The sequence below is a fragment of the Alligator sinensis genome, unplaced genomic scaffold (assembly GCF_000455745.1).
Source record: "Alligator sinensis unplaced genomic scaffold, ASM45574v1 scaffold442_1, whole genome shotgun sequence".
Taxonomy (NCBI): Eukaryota; Metazoa; Chordata; order Crocodylia; family Alligatoridae; genus Alligator; species Alligator sinensis.
In genome coordinates this window covers 7,891,203-7,910,858 of record NW_005841829.1, presented here as the reverse complement: position 1 = coordinate 7,910,858, position 19,656 = coordinate 7,891,203, and the positions used below count along the sequence as shown (strand labels likewise).

General features: G+C 41.9%; 1 protein-coding gene across 3 annotated transcripts in view; it reads right to left on the bottom strand.

The window, feature by feature from the left end:
- PRMT3 (protein arginine methyltransferase 3) overlaps nucleotides 1-19,656 on the bottom strand; it is a 123,040-nt gene that overhangs the window by 41,829 nt on the left and 61,555 nt on the right. For all 3 annotated transcript variants that reach the window (XM_006014703.3, XM_025199676.1, XM_025199605.1), the window contains 2 exons: nucleotides 11,066-11,144; nucleotides 504-691 (listed from right to left, as the gene is read on the bottom strand). In XM_006014703.3, coding sequence (XP_006014765.1) covers nucleotides 504-691; nucleotides 11,066-11,144 — 267 coding nt within the window. The remainder of the gene's footprint in view (nucleotides 1-503; nucleotides 692-11,065; nucleotides 11,145-19,656) is intronic.

Genomic DNA, 19,656 nt, shown 5'->3' with positions numbered 1-19,656 from the left:
TTGGATGGATCAGTATGACATAAGAATGATTACCCATTTACATGGAAAGCCATTTACTTTGAACTCACTCATGTCAACAGTTACTATGAGAAGATAACAGTCTGACTCATGTGGAAAAAAAAAAGATGTAAGCAGACTAGTCCAATTTATCAAGTCATAGCTATAGTTATTTATTTTTGCACAGAATCTATGTCTGAGGGCAGAAAATAAAACGGAGTAGGAAGATGGGCTTGCTTGAGGAAACAAATTGACAGCAAAATCTTATTTAAATAACTGGATCTAAAAAGTTACTAAACAAAGTAGCAAATGCAAGGTGCATATTCTGAAGTCAATGCTGTGGACCTTTATTGAGTTTCTTTTCTGCTACAACATTTCTGTAAGTTAAACTGTTTTTCCACATTAAATCCAGTTACAGTGGAGACTATGAAAGAAAATAAGATTTTAGTGATACATCTCTGAATAACAATAAACAACAATTTTAAATGAAGTGTTTGGTAAAGTACCTTAATGACACTGGCCTCAGATATAAGCGTGTCTGGATCTAAGATCTCCACGACAGCTTCTGGAAGGACAGCCTTCTTCATGCAGGACATGTTGAAGCCGTATACATTATCCCAAAAAGTTAGTTTATCTGTATGCTTCTTCATATCACTCAGAGCCACTAGACTAATTGTGCAGACATCCGGGTAGACTGAAACAGAAAGAGATTAGTAAAGTTTTGTTTTGGACATAAAATAAAACCAAAGCATTTGAAGATATGTTAAACTGTTAGTCATTTTAAGAATAAAAAAAATAAAAGAAACTTAATTTAGTACTTACACAAGGTCCCCCTGCCTTGCATACTGTAGCCATATTTATTCACATAGATATGAGGTTGTGGTAGCAAAGCTTTTTTTCCCATGCTACATGAATGATGTGCCTCAATCCCTTTTAGGAAAAGATACTACTAGTTTTGAATCCAATGTTTAGAATATGGTATAGAAACTTATGATCTGTAGAAAATTACTTGGGCCATTATATTTACTTTGGTTCTATACTAGAAATGCCCACAAGCGAGTATATCAAAGCCTGAAAATTCACTTGAATGCTATTAGCCAGAGGCCAGTCAAAAAACCCCAACAACTGGAAAAACCTAAACCCTCAAATGTGCACAAGTGTCAAGAACACTTTTCAGCAAAATCAAAGTGCAAAATACTTGCAAAAAGACCTTCCCACAGAAGTCAGAATGCCAAGATTCTTATTATGGGTCCCGTATTTATCTTCCGCCTTAGTTTCTGCCTGGTAGATGCCTAATGATATATTTTTATAAAATCCTTTTAGCTACTGGAGAAAAGAAGGATCTCCCTTTCATCCCTCAAGAGTGCCATTGTTTGCTGGGCCTCCGCCTTACACATACTTCATTACTTCTTGTTCAATGGTCCACTGTTGGGCACAGCTCTAGAACCCGCCAGCTTCCATTAGTGATTCCCTCCTTTTCCAGTAACAGCTTGTGGACACGTCTCTGCTTACAACTTTCCCAGACAAAAATGGGAAGCATCAGTGTGGGAGTGGCCAGCTTGTGGTATGTGTGCCTTAAATGACACAGGCAGCCTCTGTGCGTGGCACATAGCAAATCAGGGAGAGGACAGGCATCACAGCAGCAGATAGGACACAGAGCAGAGAACCAGACTGGACAGGAGATCAGACAGCAGGCACAGGGCACAAACAGCACAGCAAATGAGGCAGGGGAAGGGGGATCCGAGTGGCACTTGGGGAGAGTCTGGGGCTAATTTTCAACATGCCTGACAAACAGGTTGGCTCTCACTGCATTAGCCTGTTTAACAGCTGCCTAGGCCTCTCTAGTCTCTTGTCAAATTTCATTCAGCTACTAGAAAAGTAGGGAAAAACAATAATACTGGAGCTGGCTGTGTGCAAGCTAAAGGAGGACTGTACATCAGTTTAAGTCCTCACATAGTTCAAGAAGCAGTGCTCCAAAAACTTACACGTTTACTGGAAGAGATGTTTACAACTCTCTCCACGGAGAAGTTCCTTACCTCGTTTTTTAGGTTTTGAGGTTTCACAGGAGGATTCAAATGAGCAAAAAAATGCAGATACTTTAATGCAGATTTTAAGTAACAAGTATACTGCACTTTATAGAGCACTGCAATATCTAGATAGGCACCTACTCAATTCACGATTTTGTGGAAATTGCAAAATCAAATATTGTCTGTGAAATCTGCAAAAAAGCTTAATAAAATAAAATGCTGGCTCCCCAGTGGGAGCCAGCGGTCCTCATGGCCACTACAGCTTGGCTATGCAGACCAGCCACCCCCCCATCCCTCGCTTCTGACTGGCTGAGAGGGCTGCCTGTTGTGTAGCCCCAGCTCTCTGCCAATCAGCAGCAAAGGGCAGGGCCACATGATGGACAGCCCTCTTGGCTAACCAGTGGCAAGGGAGCCAGGCCACCAGACCCCCTTGGCCAGAGGCATGGGGGGCCCCCTGCAGCAATAACTCTGCAAAAATGGTGGCCAGCCCTGTGATAGGCCTGTGAAATCAGCCGCCTGCCTCCTCAATTTTGATAGGTCCCTATTTATAAAAGACTGAAGGTGATGAAAATCTAGAGAGTTATTTCTCTTTTCTTCGCTAAGAGCTGATAATCTGTAAAATTGATTCTGCCTCCAAATTTTTGTTAAAAGTGCCACTTCATAAAAATAAACATCACAGAATCTTTGGCACACTGATTGACAATACACCGCATTTTTCCTTTCAATACTCTGAAAAGAGAAAATAGTAAAGTATTAGATATATCTTAAGTAAAGAACAGGAAATGACACTCGTATGAACTGGCAGCAGATGCTTCTTGTAAAGAAACAACTCCCTTTCAAGACAGTTTAAAAAAAAAACAATCTTGAATTTGGGAAGATAAATCTATACAGACAACCAAACATAACATAGTCTGTATAACATAGACACAGTAGCTTTCTGGACAATGTTTTAAATGGTCTTATTTTAACAAGACTTATAAAAAGCTATGTATTATGTATTCCAACACCTTAGTGAATAAATCTCATCCCAAATGAGGAACACAAGGCAAAGCAAGAAAAATTTTCCCAGAGCAGATTTTGATTACCAAAAAACAAACAAACAAAAAATCAAAAGAAAAGAAAAAAAAAAGAGAGCATGCTAAAAGGACAGCAGCTCAACATGGATTGTTTGAAGCACATTATTTAATTTTGGCACGCTTGAAAAGTGTCACACAAAATCAGCATCTAGTGTTATGACAGTCTGAGAAATTTCTGTGACTAGTAACAAGAGACGTTCACTTCTCAAAATTTCCTAATTGCTGCTCTGGGTCAGCTAAGTTTAGCACCTACATTTCATTAGATTCTGCCACGAAGGAATTCTACATGTTTTCCTGCAGCATAGGGGGCACCCTAATCTGGATGCAGACTACGAAATAAATGACAAAGGCAAGTACATCCTGAATTCTCCATGGAGTGCCTAACATAGCCTGTAGAAAGAGTTCCAAAGCAGCTTTAGGAATTTTTTATTAGGGCCAGCAGAGGAAGGGAAAGTTGGGATGATGATATGCATATATGCAGCTATATTGGGTAAATGCAGGGAAAAGAGGATAGAAGAAACAGATTCTATACCTCAACACTAGAAAAAAGACATGAGAGCAAACAAGTGGCACTGAGGCTGCAAGAGGGAAAAAATAAACAAACAGAAAAATCAATGTAAAAACAGTTTACTACTTTGTAACATCCCTAGCTTGGATGGGTCCATAGTTCTGGGCTGCTGTGGCAAAAAGTACATGGTTTGTTATGTATGGTTTGGATAACCACCTGCTAGTAAATCACTTCCTCCGAGTGCCAAACTTCTAAGTCAGTTGCAAAAATTATTATAAAATCGATGAGAATGAGCTCTAAAGAGCAACTGGAAGGTCAACACTAAGGGCTCCTACACACATGCATGAAGCCTGCTCCCAAGTGCTGGAAATCGAGCACATCAGAGCAGATCCGATTAACTTGAGTCTGCTGAAGCACAGAAACTGACTGGCTCCGGCAGCCTTCCGCGTCATGTGTATCAGTGTCCCCATGTATCTCCGTGCTGAAAAAATGGCGGCAGGGCGCTTTGAAATAAAGCACATTCAATGAACTTTAGTTCAAAGCGCTCCACTGCCATTTTTTTTTAGTGTGAAGACGCTGATATATGTGATGCGCAGGCACCTTTAATTAGTGCAGCTCGCTAATTAAAGTGCCTGGAGTCATATCCCAAAGCATGTGTAAAAATGCACTAAAGATGAAAATTAAATTTGCCCATTTGGTCTGAAGCAAAAATGAATGAAAAATCACTATACAGAGACTTAGGCAAGAAACAATGAATTCCACAACCAGGGGACATGGACAAAGGACTATACACATACACTGCCTTAATTCTAATGGACTTCTTTTAACCTTCCTGTAATATTCCTGAAAACCTTAAAAGTTCTGCAGAATCCCTTCAATTAAGTAATTTTTAAAATAATGTTGCAAGGAAAAAGAAAATCAAGGATTCCCTCTCTCCTACCTTTCCCCCCCACACAAATAGCAGGGAACTGTTTGGTTACCATTAAATTGCCCTTACTTGTATTTGGCAAGAGAGATTTAACTTTATTTCATAGAATTGCTATACTTTTTAAATGTAAGAATTTAATTTGCTCTAGATGTTTAACTTCTAAATTATCTGTAATGATAACAGAATCAGTATCACCTAGGGATATGTACCATGTTCATCACCAAATTATTCAAGTTCTATATAAAATTATGACATGTTACTAGAAGTATAAACAATGATCAAGCTATAAAGTTGACATGCCAAAAGCTCCCATGAGCTCAGGCTTCTACTTTCACCCCATTTTTCACATGCTTTAAGGAATAGTGTCTTGTAAATATTCTTGATTAAAACTATTCTAAAGATAATGATGTTTCACTCACCATTCCTGTTGCTCAAAAATTAAGCTCCCTTCCCTGTAACTCTGCCTGAACCACTCATAATCTTTCCTTGTCTAATCCTAACAGGTTTATCATTTAATTTTCTTCTGATTAAAGCTATAATCAAATAATTATTCCTTCTCATTGGTGAAATTAACAAAATGCTGATTGGACAGCAGCACACATTCAGCAACCAGCTCACAAATCCATGGCTTTGACATCTGTGTCCTTCTCGACTCAGTGCCCAGAAATCATCTGTCAATGGTAACAGCTCACGTGGTGAATAGAGTAAGATGGGAAATCCTTTATCCGTTAGTAATGTCTCACAAGCTTCAGGGTAACAGGGTTAAGACAGTTAAGACTATTAAAAGGGTAAGACTATAATCCTACAATACATTAAAATAATTGAGTGAACACCAACATCATCCGGACGTGAATAATCAAAATTCTTTTAAGACAAAGATACTATTTTTTTTGGTTTTTTTAAAGACAAAGTATCTAAAGATTTTAAATTCTAAATTAAGGCCTTATTTCCCTATCTTACTCCTAATCACTGTGCATTTCACTCAAGTACATGCGGAAATGCATACTAGATCAAGGGAATAGTTATACATAACGAATAGATGAGCGTGCAGTAAAAAGAACTCTTTGCACACAGTGTGTGCTATACACATCACCCTAGATCAGTGGTTCTCAAATTTCTTAGACTCAAGTCAGCACTTGGAAATTGTCAGCTCTTAGTTTTCATTTGATTTTTTACCTCAGAAAAATACAAAAGCAATGTCCTGTTGCAAAGAACTCAAAGACCACAACAAGTTATAATGCTTTTAACACCATGGACTCCTATTTGAAATCTCTGGGCACACCCCGATGAGCACGCAAGTGCATTTTGCAGCAAAACACATGTGGTGCATGTGAAAAGGTTCTCCACGTTGCATATTTGCAGTGCAGAGCCAAAATTAGATACTGAGAAGTTCCAGTATCTAAAAAAAAAAAGTCTTAAAAAAAAAAAACCCAACAAGGTGGCGCACATGTCTGCAGCATGTGCTACCCAAAACTGGAGCCTGGCAGGCCAGAGATGCACTCTGGCTGATGGCCAGGCTCTGTACGTCCAAATTGTCACTGCTGCAGCCGCAGAATGTCCAAGTAAGGCTGCTGGGGCCACCCCAGGTGCTGGCCCCAGCCTTCCCTACCCCACCTGGGGCAATCTGCTGCACACCAGAGCACATGCACAGAGGCATTCCCCAGGGACAAACAGCAGCAGTACAACTGTGTGCTGCTGTTATTCGATCCCAGGGAAACACACGTGCACGCTTGTCTGGACATGCCCTCTGGGTTTATCTTGTGAATCATGTCTGTACAGCTAACAGTGCTAACACTGCATGGCACTGTGAGGCACCCCAAAAGGATCTCCAGGCAACTGAGCATTCTGTGGCACCCTGGTTAAGAATCACTGCCCTAGATATTCTCACCTCAAATGCTGCAGGATGCTGATAAACTAAATTTCGACAGGCGTGACTCAGCCAGTTAAGCAGAGGTCTGGAAAACTGGGTTCTATTTCTGGTTCAGTCACTGACCTATTCAAAGATCTGGACAAGTGATAGGCTCTTTCATTAAATTTTCAAAAAGCCAAAAAGACTTTTGCACCTTGGAAAGCTGCTTGATATACTAGAATGACACTTGTTCTAAAATTCAAGAGTTTAAGAAGTAACTTTGTCCTAAGGCTGGTCTGACAGCTTCATTCCACAATGGGTTCTTATTTTTAGCTGCTCAGGTTTTGGAATTGTCATTGGTTCTATTGATCCTCACATATACTGAAGAAGTGACCTCCTGGAGGCATGGAAATCACAATTGTCTTGGTGCCTGAACTCCACCCGCTGGCTGATTTATAGTGACACTGACAAGTGTCCTAGAGACAGTCACTTGCCCTCCATACCAGCTGGCAGGAGTACAGGGATTATAAATGCCTTAAGGAAAAAGTGTTCTATTTAAAATCTAAGCTAAATTATCTGGGACAGAGAGTGATTGTATAAAATGGTATTATTTTGTGGAAAAAGAAAGAGGGGGAGATAATCCCCTAGGCCAACAAAAGGTGAGGCATTCTACAGAAAAAAACCCACTGAGGAAGTAGAGAAGGATTAAGTTACTACAAACCCTTCCAGCACTGTCTGGGTCCAAAAAGAACAATATAAAGCCCTTTTTAAATATCAAGATTCAAGAGGAAGGAAAAAATGTCTGGGTATCTTAAGAAGGGTTTGGAGGAATCAGTTATAGGGGAAAAAAGTGTATTGCTAAACATTATTATTCTACTGTATGTTCCAAATCTTTAATAAACTACATTAGTCCATGCAAATCAAGGACTCGACTATGAAACATGTTCAGAGTCCAACACAGTCAGGCTCTAAATATGACTGGTTTTGTACTACAACAATATAAAATAAAATAATATTAATTTAAAATAAAAACAAAATAAATTAAAATAAACAATATAAGCAATGAAATAAAACAGAATAAAATGATGTGAGCTACACTATGTAAATATTTCTCTTTTAACACATGAGAATCTCTGGTTCGTGTAACACTAAGCTTTATAACAGACTGCCTTTTCCCTGCTGCACCCCAAGCACAGACACAGACTTCAATTAAACTAGCGTACTGCAGCAAGCACTACATTACACAGTCATTAATGCAATCATTAAGTCAGTGTAGTGAAACTGAAAATGGACACAGTTAACACAACATGGAAAAAAATCAAACTGGGCTACTGCAAAGAGGCCAAAACAAAAAAACAAAACAAAAGCACCACACCGTCAAAGTAAAAAAAAAAAAAAAAGAGGAGTTAAATGTACACAAACTATAATAGGAAACTGGGTATGGACAGTTCTATTTCAGAGAAATATGCAGTACTAGAAAACCTGGCGAGATAGGGAGTGTACAAATATCCCAGCCCTCTGGCTGGAGAACAACAAAGTTAACTCAGTTATGAGTTTTCCAGCCAGGGCTGATAGGGAACTGCTCCTCCACTTTCCTCCATCCCCATAGCAGACAGCTTGTCTCCAACCTGCCTCTGGCTTCCTCCTAGTGCTTTGAGTCTCCCAAAGCTGTGTAGGGGGCCAGAAGCTAGCATAGCGCTTCTATATTAGATTTAAACTCTTTCGCATTTGAGAGTCATACAATACAATGCCCTTGCTTTTATCTTCAGACCAAGTCTCTCATGTCCTAACTTTTGCCACTAACCACTCTGTCCACCTATATAGGAAATTCCTTCTCTTTTCCCACTGCCTGCTACAGGCCAAACTTTGGAAATGAAATCCCTTCCTACATCAGTCTGACAAGTCACCACCCAGGATACCACCCAAGTACTGACTGTCGCATTTAAAAAATTCCAAGTTACTTCTCTTCTGAAATTCTACAGCATCTTGTCTCGCCTTATCCAAAGACCAGATACACCATGCACCAACAGTATCATCCAAATGTTAAAGTGAGAAATGTTGCACAAAAGTTGAAGTTCTTTCCAAATGGGTGTAGCTAGTAAAAATACCATAAAATGTGTTAACTGCTTGGCATCACTAAATCAATGCTTTAATTTAAGAATTTACATGAAAGTATAATCAAATAGTAAGATATAAAAGTATTCTGATTAAATAAGGCTGCTGTATATCATATCTATAATCAAAATGAACAGTGTATCAACCCTTACTCTACTGAAAATGTACTAATATGGCACTGGACAAGCTACTATTTTATAGACAACAGTTTTGCATTGTCCAGCCAGATCACTGCAAGAATCTCTCCGAATATTTATAATACACTTCTTTCACCTTGATAGTCACTACATGAGGGGTAGGCAAGTATTTGGGCTGCAGGGCCACATATAGAGTTTCAGTGAGCTGTTGGGGGGCTGGGGTGGGAAGTGGCAACTGATCCTATCTGGCCCCGGGGCCATCCACCTCACACCCACTGCCAAGGCCACCAGATGGAGCGGACGGGCAGGTGGAACCTCCATCGAGACTGACCTGGGACCTCCATGAGTCGGATATGTTTGGCATGGTGAATGGGATGGGGCCGTAGGTGGGCAGGGAATGGTATCCAGGGGTGCGGGCAGGGCCGGGATCTTGGGGCAGTGACAGCACAGGGCTGGGGCCCAGGGAAGAGCCATGATCCACTCTCCACACATCTCTGCAACGGGTGCCAGTTCCATGGGCAGGGACATGCAGGGAGCGGATCACAGCTCTGCCCCAGGCCCTGGCCCCACGCAGTCACTGCCCCACAACTCCAGCCCTGACCCAACCAGTTAAATGGTTAACCGATATAATTAGAAGAATTGAAATACCTAATATTTAAAAAATATTTACACCCCTGCACAGAGCATGAGCAAAGAATTATAAACTAAGTTAATAAACCCTACTATTCAGCAGAGTTAACTAGGCATAGGTATAAGTGCCATGCTAACGGAGGTATACAACTTTTGGCCTTGAAGCTAATATATTCATTTATTTAATTTATATACCCCACTCCATCCAAAAAGCTCTGAGCACCTTACAATAAACAAACCATTTGCAGATAGGATTCCCCAAACACCACCCCAAAACCTGAGAAACCCAACTTCCTCCCTTCCCCCAACCACTGCCTCACTGCCCGAACTGCTACACAAAAACACCCCAAACTTTCTACTGAGCCCAATCACCACTCACATAGTTACAACAAACTTTCCCCCTGCTGCTACACACCCACATAATCCCACCACTGCAACTTAACCCTCTCTTCCAAGCCCATACTCCCCATCTTATAGAGGATGTGCAATTACTACTCCCTTTTCCCCCTCCCTGCAAAAAGCACACCTAATTCTTCCTCTTTGCTCCAACAGCCAACAGAAATTCCAAAGAACCCTTAAAAAAAAAGTGGAAGAAAAAAAAAAAAAGAATGTCTGTCCCCTCCTCGGTCACTGCCAAAGGGCACATTAAAGTACTGTTCTTTGGTGGCATCCCAGGGCAGTGTCTGCCCAAGGAGGCCTGCCAGCTTTATCTGTATCTCTAGAGAGCACTGCTTTGTGCCATGCATACTTATCTTAAAAGCTATACAGCAAAAGCTCTGTTATCCAGCATCCCCTGGGAATGGGGAATGCTGGTTAATCAAATGTGCGCTATCTGGTGCACTCCCTGGCATCAGTGTGCCGGGGGACAGAGAGGGGGGGCCCCGTGCAGGTTGCTTTGACCCACACAGGCTGCTTTGCTCTGGGCTGTGGGCCAAAGAAGTGAAGGAGAAGAACTTGGCTCGTGGCGGCGAAACCAGAAGTAGGACTTCGGTTTCACTTTTGCCGCATCCCTCGGATACTGGTTAGTGGAGCTTTCTGGTTGATAAAGTGCCAGATAACACAGCTTTTGTGGTATAAATGATCCTAGCCCAGCTCTGTGATGCAAGAGATCAAATTCATGTGTGCTTGCAAATAATTTGGCCCCAACTTATTTTTCTTTTCTGATTGATTTTTTTTTAAGTTAGATCCAGCCTAAAACTGTCAAACCTGTATTTTTTTTTCCCCACATGAATCAAGCACTTCAAGGCAATTCGGAAATGCAATGAGAGAGAACAATATATATTTTTGGATATTACTTTGATTTATGGATATAAACTGGTTTGGCTTAGCATACTCTAATGTGCCTAAATTTCATTAAAACCATTCCAGGTAAGTAGCACCTATGCTCTTAGCAAAGTCAATATGTTCTTTAAACTTAAAACAGGCTATAGGAAGGGCACATACAAAATTAGAAATTTACCATTTCCCTTTTTTTTTTTTTTTAACCTTTGAATCATTTCTGATTATAATCTCACCCTACTACTAAAAGTGAAAGAACATCCAAGGTTTATTCTTTAGACTTTTTTTTCTTTTAAGTCTAAGATGTTTTTAGAAAACACCATTAACTATGAAGCCTGAATACCCCATCTAGTATTTTTCTATTACCCATATGGTAAATGAATGCCTTGAAGCTTCCACTAATGGAAACATTTTTCATCTCGAGTGGGAACTTCCCCATTCATGCATAGCTTATTCCAAGTCTCTGGGTTCATTTGGTTTCCCCCAAGAGCTGAATTTATTAAAAGAATTCTGAACCAACCTGAGCCACCTTCTGCCAAGTACCTGTCCTTGGCATAAATGACAGAATCCAGCATAGATTCAAAAAGAAGGAAATAGCCCTGTGAAAGAAAAGGAAAAAAAAGAAGTAGTTAAAAAACAAATGTCTTCTTTATCCATAAGACAACTCAGAAATTAGTTTTCATACCTCATATTATGCTACGGGTGTATTTTTGAGATTTTTCTCAGGCTTGGGGATAGTTTGAACATTATAAGCAACTAAAGAGAAAATTTTGGAATAAGAGAGCTATAGGGGTTTCTTATATGGCTCTATAACCACAGATGAGAGATTCTTGCAAGCATTTAGCAAATTTCTCAACATTAACTATAGTATATACCGCAAGGTTCTAGCTCCATGTAATTGCACCTTAAGTATCCCAAACTACCGGTACTGAAATCATTATAAGTGCTCTGTAAGGACAAATTAGTTAGACTATTCAAGAGGTAGATCAGTATTATAGTCTCTCTTTTTTGGTAAATGTCACCGTTTGGTTTTTTTATAAAAACAAATTGCTAAACTACAATTGTGTAAAGAAATATATACACTTCTTCAAATCAAGTCAACTACTTTTGAACATACATCACAGTTCCAACATGGTTTGTACCAGAGGAGCCAAAGAATAGAACAGCTTTTAAATAATCACGGTGCATTGCACAGTACTCTTCATAGTACTTGTCAACCCATAGGCTATATGACACAGGTAAATATAACTTAGGCTTCCCAGATGACAACTATACACTTTACCCGTATAAATATTTTTATACCACTAAAGCAAATGAGATTAAAGAGCGCTACGACTTATTTTGCATTTTCATTCAATGTCTACATTCCTTTATTTTACAAGCAGTAAGTATGATCTCATTTATGCCAGTATTTTCCATTTAAGTATAGAAAAATCAACTTTAAGAACACAAGGCAGGTCAGCAGCAACCAAGACAAGAACAAGCATGAAGATATTCTGCATGAAAATGGCACAACCTCAATTATTTTTGAAAGGTAAAAAAATTCTACTTTTGTAACAGAACAGAAATATAATCTAAATTATAAACTCATCAATGCTGGAAACATGCCTCCACCTAACCATAATTCTAATGATAGCTTTTTAAAGCAGAAGGATTTTTGTCTGCTATTATAGCCATTCTATCCATCAATACAGAAAAAAACAGAAAGCCTAAAAAAACATTTTTCTTTTTCATTTCTAGTTCCAAACACAAGAAAATATGTTAGCTCAGTTGGTTAGTGTGTAGTGCTAATGCCAAGGTTGCAGGTTCAATCCTAGGACAGATGCTTCCTGCCTCATACAAGGGGCTGGACTAGGTGACCTCTATGATTATTCTGCCTGTCAGACAAAAAGTTTTATCATTTTCTGAATAAAGAAAGGAAATACCACCAGGCTCTTTTGGTATGTATTTTCTAAAAAACTGGTATAATTCTAAAATAAATGGGAGAAATAGTTAGTTATTTTGGTCTCAGGTTAGGCAGAAGTTAGGGCAGGGTGGTATCTCAGACAGCAACTCGTTCAGAGGCATAGGCTTTTGTAGGCTATAACCTATTTAGTTAGATATGTTGCCTATGAAAGCTCATGCCTCTGAATGAATATGCATAAGGGTGCTACACTGCTATCAAAAGAAGATACCCCTAAAAAGATGTGCCGCTACTTCTGATGCTGCTCTAGTTCTTACCAGCAACTGAGATTCCATTAGCCAACAGCATACAACACGCTACATACAAGCCAAAATAACTGTGTTTACAGCTGCTATTTATCTGGACTATTCTACCTGTATTCTTATTGCATTATTACTGAGATATCAACAGCAACAGAATTCACATCCTTACATGTTTGCACACAAGTAATATAATGACAGAAAACTCAAAGTTAGGGCGCGGCAGACAAACAATTTAATGTTAAAAAGCCTTGGATGAGATTTACTAGGAGTCAATTTCCTGGATCAACTATTATGTAGTAACTATTTCTTGTATCTGCTCTATTCCACATTAAGTGGAAACTGAATAGAGGCAGTTTGATGCTGAACAAAATAATAGCTTAGATTACCACAGGTTCCTCTTACCAAGGGACAGAAAGAGACACGTGAAAAGTTACCACAGATTAGTGGGAAATGTAGTGAAGTCCTTAATTCCCTTTTAATTCTGTATAGTTTTTTCATCTATATACACTCTTAAATGTTATGGTACCGTAAGAGTGATATTGTAGCCATGATGATCCAGAAATTATGGCAGAGGCAAGGATTTATTAGTATGATATCTTTTAGTGGACCAACTATGCTCTTCACACCCTTAAAGGCAAGGATCCTGTCATGGATTCACCCCAAAGCCAAGTTACCCTTTGGAGTTTCACTGTGTGGCATGCATAGGTATTCTCCAAAAACAGATTTACTCTTGTGGTGTTTTGTCACCAGGGCTAGGGACAGAAGTTGCACATAAACCAGAACAAGTGATTGGAAACCGATTCAAATCTGTAACACAACAGAAGTTCAGAGCACATAAACTACTTTCAAAATGGCCAAAACCTGTTTAAGATAAACCTAGACAGATGCAGTGTCAGACAACTGATTTAGGTTAAATCTGTTTACTGAACTTCTGTCCTAGATGCCCTCCAGATTTAAGTTAAGTCACAGTTCCCTAGCATCCCCAGATGCTTTGCAACTCCTCTGCAAAACCCTCCTCACAGGGTGGGCAGGCTAGCTATGGCCCAAGTTGTCTGCTCCAGCCAAGCACAGAGCCATGCTGTAGCACCCCCTGGATTCTGACCTGAGCCACTGCAGGCATGTAGCTACATTTCCAGAATCAAGAGGATGTCTGTTCACTTGCTTATTGGTTCAATCTCCATAGCTTAGACTAACCTGCAAAGATTGAATCAATTCAGCCTTGGGCTTTTTGGCTGTCTGTATGTGCTTAGCTCAATTGTAGCTACTGCAAAGCTGTGTTCAGCTTTATTGTTCTCATAATAATACATGTTAGTATTTGATACAAATATAAAGTTGCTGTATCTTTATTTCAGCCAAGGTTGGGTCAGAAAAGCCATGATAATTTGAGCAGCCCTCAGCTTTTCACACTTAGGGCTTTGTCACAGGGTACCTTAAAACTGGCATACATAAAGGCACTTAAAAACAGAGTATTAACCCGTTAAACTGTCATAAGTACCCTCTAAACATTTTAAAAGGTAAGACACTCAAAAGGAGTGTTCATCTTGGAAACGTTTTACCCATCCTGTATTGTTGGAATGGTCAGGGAAGATAAAATGCTTTACTTTCATTTCTCTCCAGCTCCTAGCCACTCTTCCCATTCCCACCTTCCAAAACTCTAGTGGTACCCCCCGACTCCACCTTCCTGCTAAGGGCAACTGCTCCGAGAGGCTCAACTGCAGAGTGACCATGGAGCTGGGGAAGCCTGTTTCCCCCAACCGCATGGTCTTACTGCTGGGAGGCTCAAATTTGGTGAGATCAGAGAGACCGCGCTAACATTTGACTGTCTGGCCTAGCCAAGTTGCAGCTTCGTACTGAGACCAGGACTGCCGCCCTGTCAATTTCAGCAAAAGTACAGAACCCGGGGAAAACAACTTCCCAAGGGCTCTAGTTTCACTGAGCTATGGTTGATCCATACTGAGAGCTGGGCTGTCAGGGCTTAAGCTGCTCAGCATGGAGCTGAGAGCGTCCCAGGGAATGAGTTTCCCATGGGCTCTCTGCTCTCAGAGCTGTGGCAGCGCTGTGCTGAGAGCAGATCCACCAACTCAGTTTCAGGGAATCCAGAGAGCTCCAGCTTCCCCAAGGCAATCTTCTCACTGAAACTGACATGGAGGCTCAATTTCAACAAGGAGCCACTGCTGCTCAGCAAGAAAACAGAGCCCCTGGGAAGCTGCTCCTCACTGAAACCGTCACGGTCACTCCACCCTGAGAGTGGGGAGCAGCCGCGGCTTAGTAAAACAAGAGACCAAGCAGCTTCTGGTCTCACTGAGCTGCAGCTGCTCTGTGCTAAGAATGGGGTCCCTGGGGCTTAAGACCCAGTGGCCCCACCCTCAGCATGGAGCTTGCATCTCAGAGCCCTGGGGAAGCTGCTTCTGAGCTACAAGCCTTCCTCTCATCTTTCTACCTGGCTCACCAGGCCCTCTAGTCACAGGTCAGTCATGCAGGTCTGAACTGACCTGAAGCCTCCACCTATGACTGCTCTAATACTGCCCTGTCTTCATGACATCCCTATATTGCAGAGATTTCTGGCATTATACAGGTAACCTCTGACAAAGCCCTCAGAAGAGTTAATGACTAAGAAGTTGCATTTGACTTAGGCTGTTTACTGGTCCTCCATGTAGACAGGCTAAGAGGTGCAAGAACCCTGGACTTGGCCGATGATAAATATACAGTCAAAAAGAAGAGCCAGGAACTCGTCACCTGGCTGGTCACACTCTTCTGGGGGAGAGCTGGATATTGGATTAGCAAATCCACATGTCTAAGAGCATTCAAGTTTGTAGTCTGGTAAATATGCACCTTCAGGGGCTAGGAAGTTACTGACATTGTATATGAGCCCCCCAGAAATGAAAGGGTGACATATGTTAACAGCCAGATTGACAAAGGTAGTTAAAGCCTGCCTCAAAAGCATGGCTTGGTTTTCAGTCTTCCTGAGTAAAAAGGGGGATGAAGTCCCCCAGTCAAGCAGGCTGGGAAAGTGACTGACAAGTAGATGCAGAAGGCTTTGGCATGTAGTCAGAGACAGAAACTGCTCTCTATCTTGGGAAGGTGGCTATAGACTGAATCTGTGGATTTAAGATGCAGAGTAAGAACATGCCAGTGTTATGGTTTCTTCCTTTTGTCTACTCTCATATCTCTGTCTGTATCTCAACCTATGGCTACTGATTTCTTATGCTTGTTCCACTTCTATAAAAAATCATTTTGTTGTTTGTTTTCTTACTGACTGCACATGGAAGCGGTTATTTCTGGGCAGGTGATACTCTAGGCTGACCCTCTCCATGGAGAGGGGGACCCTATAGTTCAAGGACGGGCAATCATTTGGGCCCACAGACCACATGGGCAACTGTGGGGAGCTGCTGTGGGCCGGTCAGCATACCCCTTCCCTCCGCCAGTGCTGGTGGCTCCTTCCAGCTGCTGCAACTGTTGCTGCAGCCTCATGGTACTGGTGGGGCCGCATACATACAGCTCCAACCCCAGCCCACTCTGGACTCGGCCTGGCAGGGCAGACCAGCTATGGACCGGCTAGAATCTGTGTGCACAACCCCAACCTGGCCCACCCCACACCTGCTCTGGACTCACCCACCCATGCTTAACAGTGGCAGCAGCCAGGCAGAAGCTGCTGCTGGGTCCGGGGGAAAAGCGCCAACCTTTCCCCTCCCCCCACCAGTGCCAGGCCCTTCTTGCTGCAGCTGCCTGGAGCCTGTGCCTGGCCTGCCCTGCTGCTCCTCTCTGCTGCCATTGCCACTGCCTCTGGCCCACCCAACAGGGCAGCGGTGGCAACACAGAGAAGCTGCAGGGCAGCTCAGACGCAGGCTCCAGGTAAACGCAGCAAGGGCCTGCTTTTCCCTTGTGCTGAGCAGCAGCTTCTGCCCAGCTGCCCACTGCTCAGCATGGGCAGGTGAGTCCAGAGCAGGCACAGGGTGGGCCAGGTTGCAGCTGTGTGCACAGGTTCCAGCTGGTTTGGAGCTGGCCCGCTCTGTCGCCCCGAGTCCAGAACAGGCACGGGGTGGGTGGGGATCAGGGCTGTGCACACAAGTCCCCATCAGTACTACGGGGTTGGGGCCTGTGGTGGCGGCAGCCAGAAGGAGCTTCTGCTGCCTGGGACGCCTAGAAAGGCAATCCAGCTGTGGAGCCGCCCCAACCCTGCTGCGTGCCCAGGGGACAGCAGAACATGCCACAGGCCAGTCAGTGCCTGGGCTACCCACAGGCCATATTTTGCCAACCCCTGCTATAGTTTCTTTCATAACCCTGGGGCTGGCAGAGATTCCTCCACCGCAGCTACAAAAGCAGCAGAACTGAGGCTTACTGGGATAGAGAGCTAGCCCACGGCAACTTCAGTCTTTTCCTTGAGGCAAGTGGCAGCAGTGGGGAGAAACTCAGGGCTCTAGGTGATCTCCCATAGATGCGCTTGTAATAAGCCCCTTCTTAAACTCAGCCTATGGGGTACTGGAGCTACCAATACAAGGGTTACAGCAATTCAGCATCCCTTAAAAAAAACAACCACCACCTTCAAACTTGAAGTATTTTGTTTAAGTGGAACCAATGCCTGCCAAATATATATTTCAAACAACCTATAGGCAAGGGGTTTTGTTTTTTTTTGGTTTTTTAATTTTTCACAGTCATCTTTGTGGCAGTGCAGAGATTAACAAAAAAAAACTTATAATAATAATACAAACAGTTCAATTCTGGCCAGCTTGTAACAGTAGCCAATTCAAAACAGAGCCACTGACTACAAGCCCAGGAGGCAGATAAGTGTTCAAAAGCAGACTTTATCAGTACAGGCTATAAAGGTATCACCGGATGTGACAGACAGGGCAAGACCAATCACTCAGAGAACCAGGTTTCAGAACTTTCAGGGCCCTAAACTTTCAACTAAACCAAAAACCCTTGGGTAGGGACTAGAGGCATTTTTTTACACTAGCCTGCATCGCAGATAGGCTGGATACTTTCATTCTGTGTTAACTGGCACTCCAGATACAACCTAAATACTCGAGATGGCAACCATGGGCAGACTGCTGTTAAGGTACAACGAAGTGGAACAGCAGCCAATATCGTGTCATTGCTTTAACTATGGGGCCAACATGATCTGGTCTTCAAACAGCTAAAGTGGTGGGCCTGGAAGTTATTCTAAATTTAATTACTTGAACACAATCAAGGATGACTAGATTGTGAATCTCTCTCACGCTCCAAAAGCAGAGAAGTTTAAAAGATATGCTCCTGGATAATAAAAGCTCTCTCTATTAAATTCCCACTTAACTGGATGTTAAGATCAGAATCTTCCAGACTACTAAAAGACATCCAGACAAGGTGAAAATGTTTTGCAGTCTGAAAACAGAAGACAGAACTGAAAACCCCAGAATATTATAGAAGAAAGCTCCTTAATTCAGGAGTAATCCATAGAATTTCCAATAATGATGCCAAGATTTAGGAGTTCTGCATGAATTACAAAAATAAGGAGTGCAAAGAGGGAGAAAAATCACCCATTTGACTGATGCTGACTAATCAAGCCCCCCCCAAAATAGGTACCGCCTTCTCCAATGTTCCAAATCACACCTACAGCCAAAAATAAAATCCCACCAAATCTTTACAATGGACAGAAACAGAGAAATTCTTTAGCTAAGAAAAAAAATATCTGTATTAAAAAAGAAAATGCACTTAAAAAAGATAGAAGTGTCACACCATTATAAAAATGAGGACAACCTGTGCTGACAGTGTTTATTTCACTTGGACAAAGTTCAATTGATATATGGATTTATTTTTTTTAAGATCACTTAGAAATGCCACCCTAGGAAGCTGCAAGGATATTAAAAGGATGGTTATTAAGTGATATATAGCTTTTTCTTGAAAGTGCTTCTAATGGCACTTAAAAATTTACCTCAAAAATGGAATTACCCTATAAACTTTGTAGTATACCTGTATTTCCTTTTCTATATGAAACATTTTGGCCTTTTTAATGTACAAAGCTATATTTCAGCATAAGTTACACTTAACTCATCAATCCTTCCCCTTCAGTTTGCCATGTCCTTAAAACTGATCTTGCAATGCTGAGTTTACCCACTGCAACCTTTTACAGATTAAGAAGTCAAAATTATATGAAGGTGAAGAGATTCTTTGGAGGTTAAAGAGCAGATTGAAATTATTTTTGCTACTCCAACCAAAGTTGAAACTCAGTGGTGAAAAAATCATAATCATTCTCAGTTTCCTACCTATGCTATATTTCTTAATTTTAGCATGCCTCATTTTCCTAGGTACATTTCGTACTTCACATACCATATGTTTCCATTCTCTCAAAACCACAGAGAAGATTTTTCATTATACTTTGCCACTGTAGATGGATGGCATTCCCCAAAAACTGCATTAAGGATACCTAATTTATTTTCAGCTTATACAACCTCTGAACATTTAGTTTCTCTCAGGCTGTTAAAAAGCACAGCACTTTATGGCTAGGGGCAGACATTCAAAAAGCTGGAGCCTGAGTTGATTCAACCTTTGCAGGTTAGTCTAACTTGCCTAGGTCGAACCAGTTTGTAACAGTACAGACATTCCCTCTGGACGGAGGCAATGCAGGCACATGCCTGTAGTTGCTCAGGCTAGGAGCTGGGGGTGCTAGAGCCCACCCTTGACTGCAGGGAAGCTGTGCTGGGGGGGCATGGCCAGTCCTGGCTGAACTGGCCAGAGAGGGGTTTAAATCCCCCCTCCCTGTCCCACTAGCAGGGACCTGATCCAGGTCTTCCGCCCCCTCCCCACTTTCGCTGCTGCAGCCACGAGCCAGCATGGCCCCTGAGGAGGGGGGAGGTTATTTCCCTCTACCCCCACTGGCCCCAGGGGACCGCAGCCGGGTCTGCCTGCCCGAACGGCTACCCAGAAGCAGAA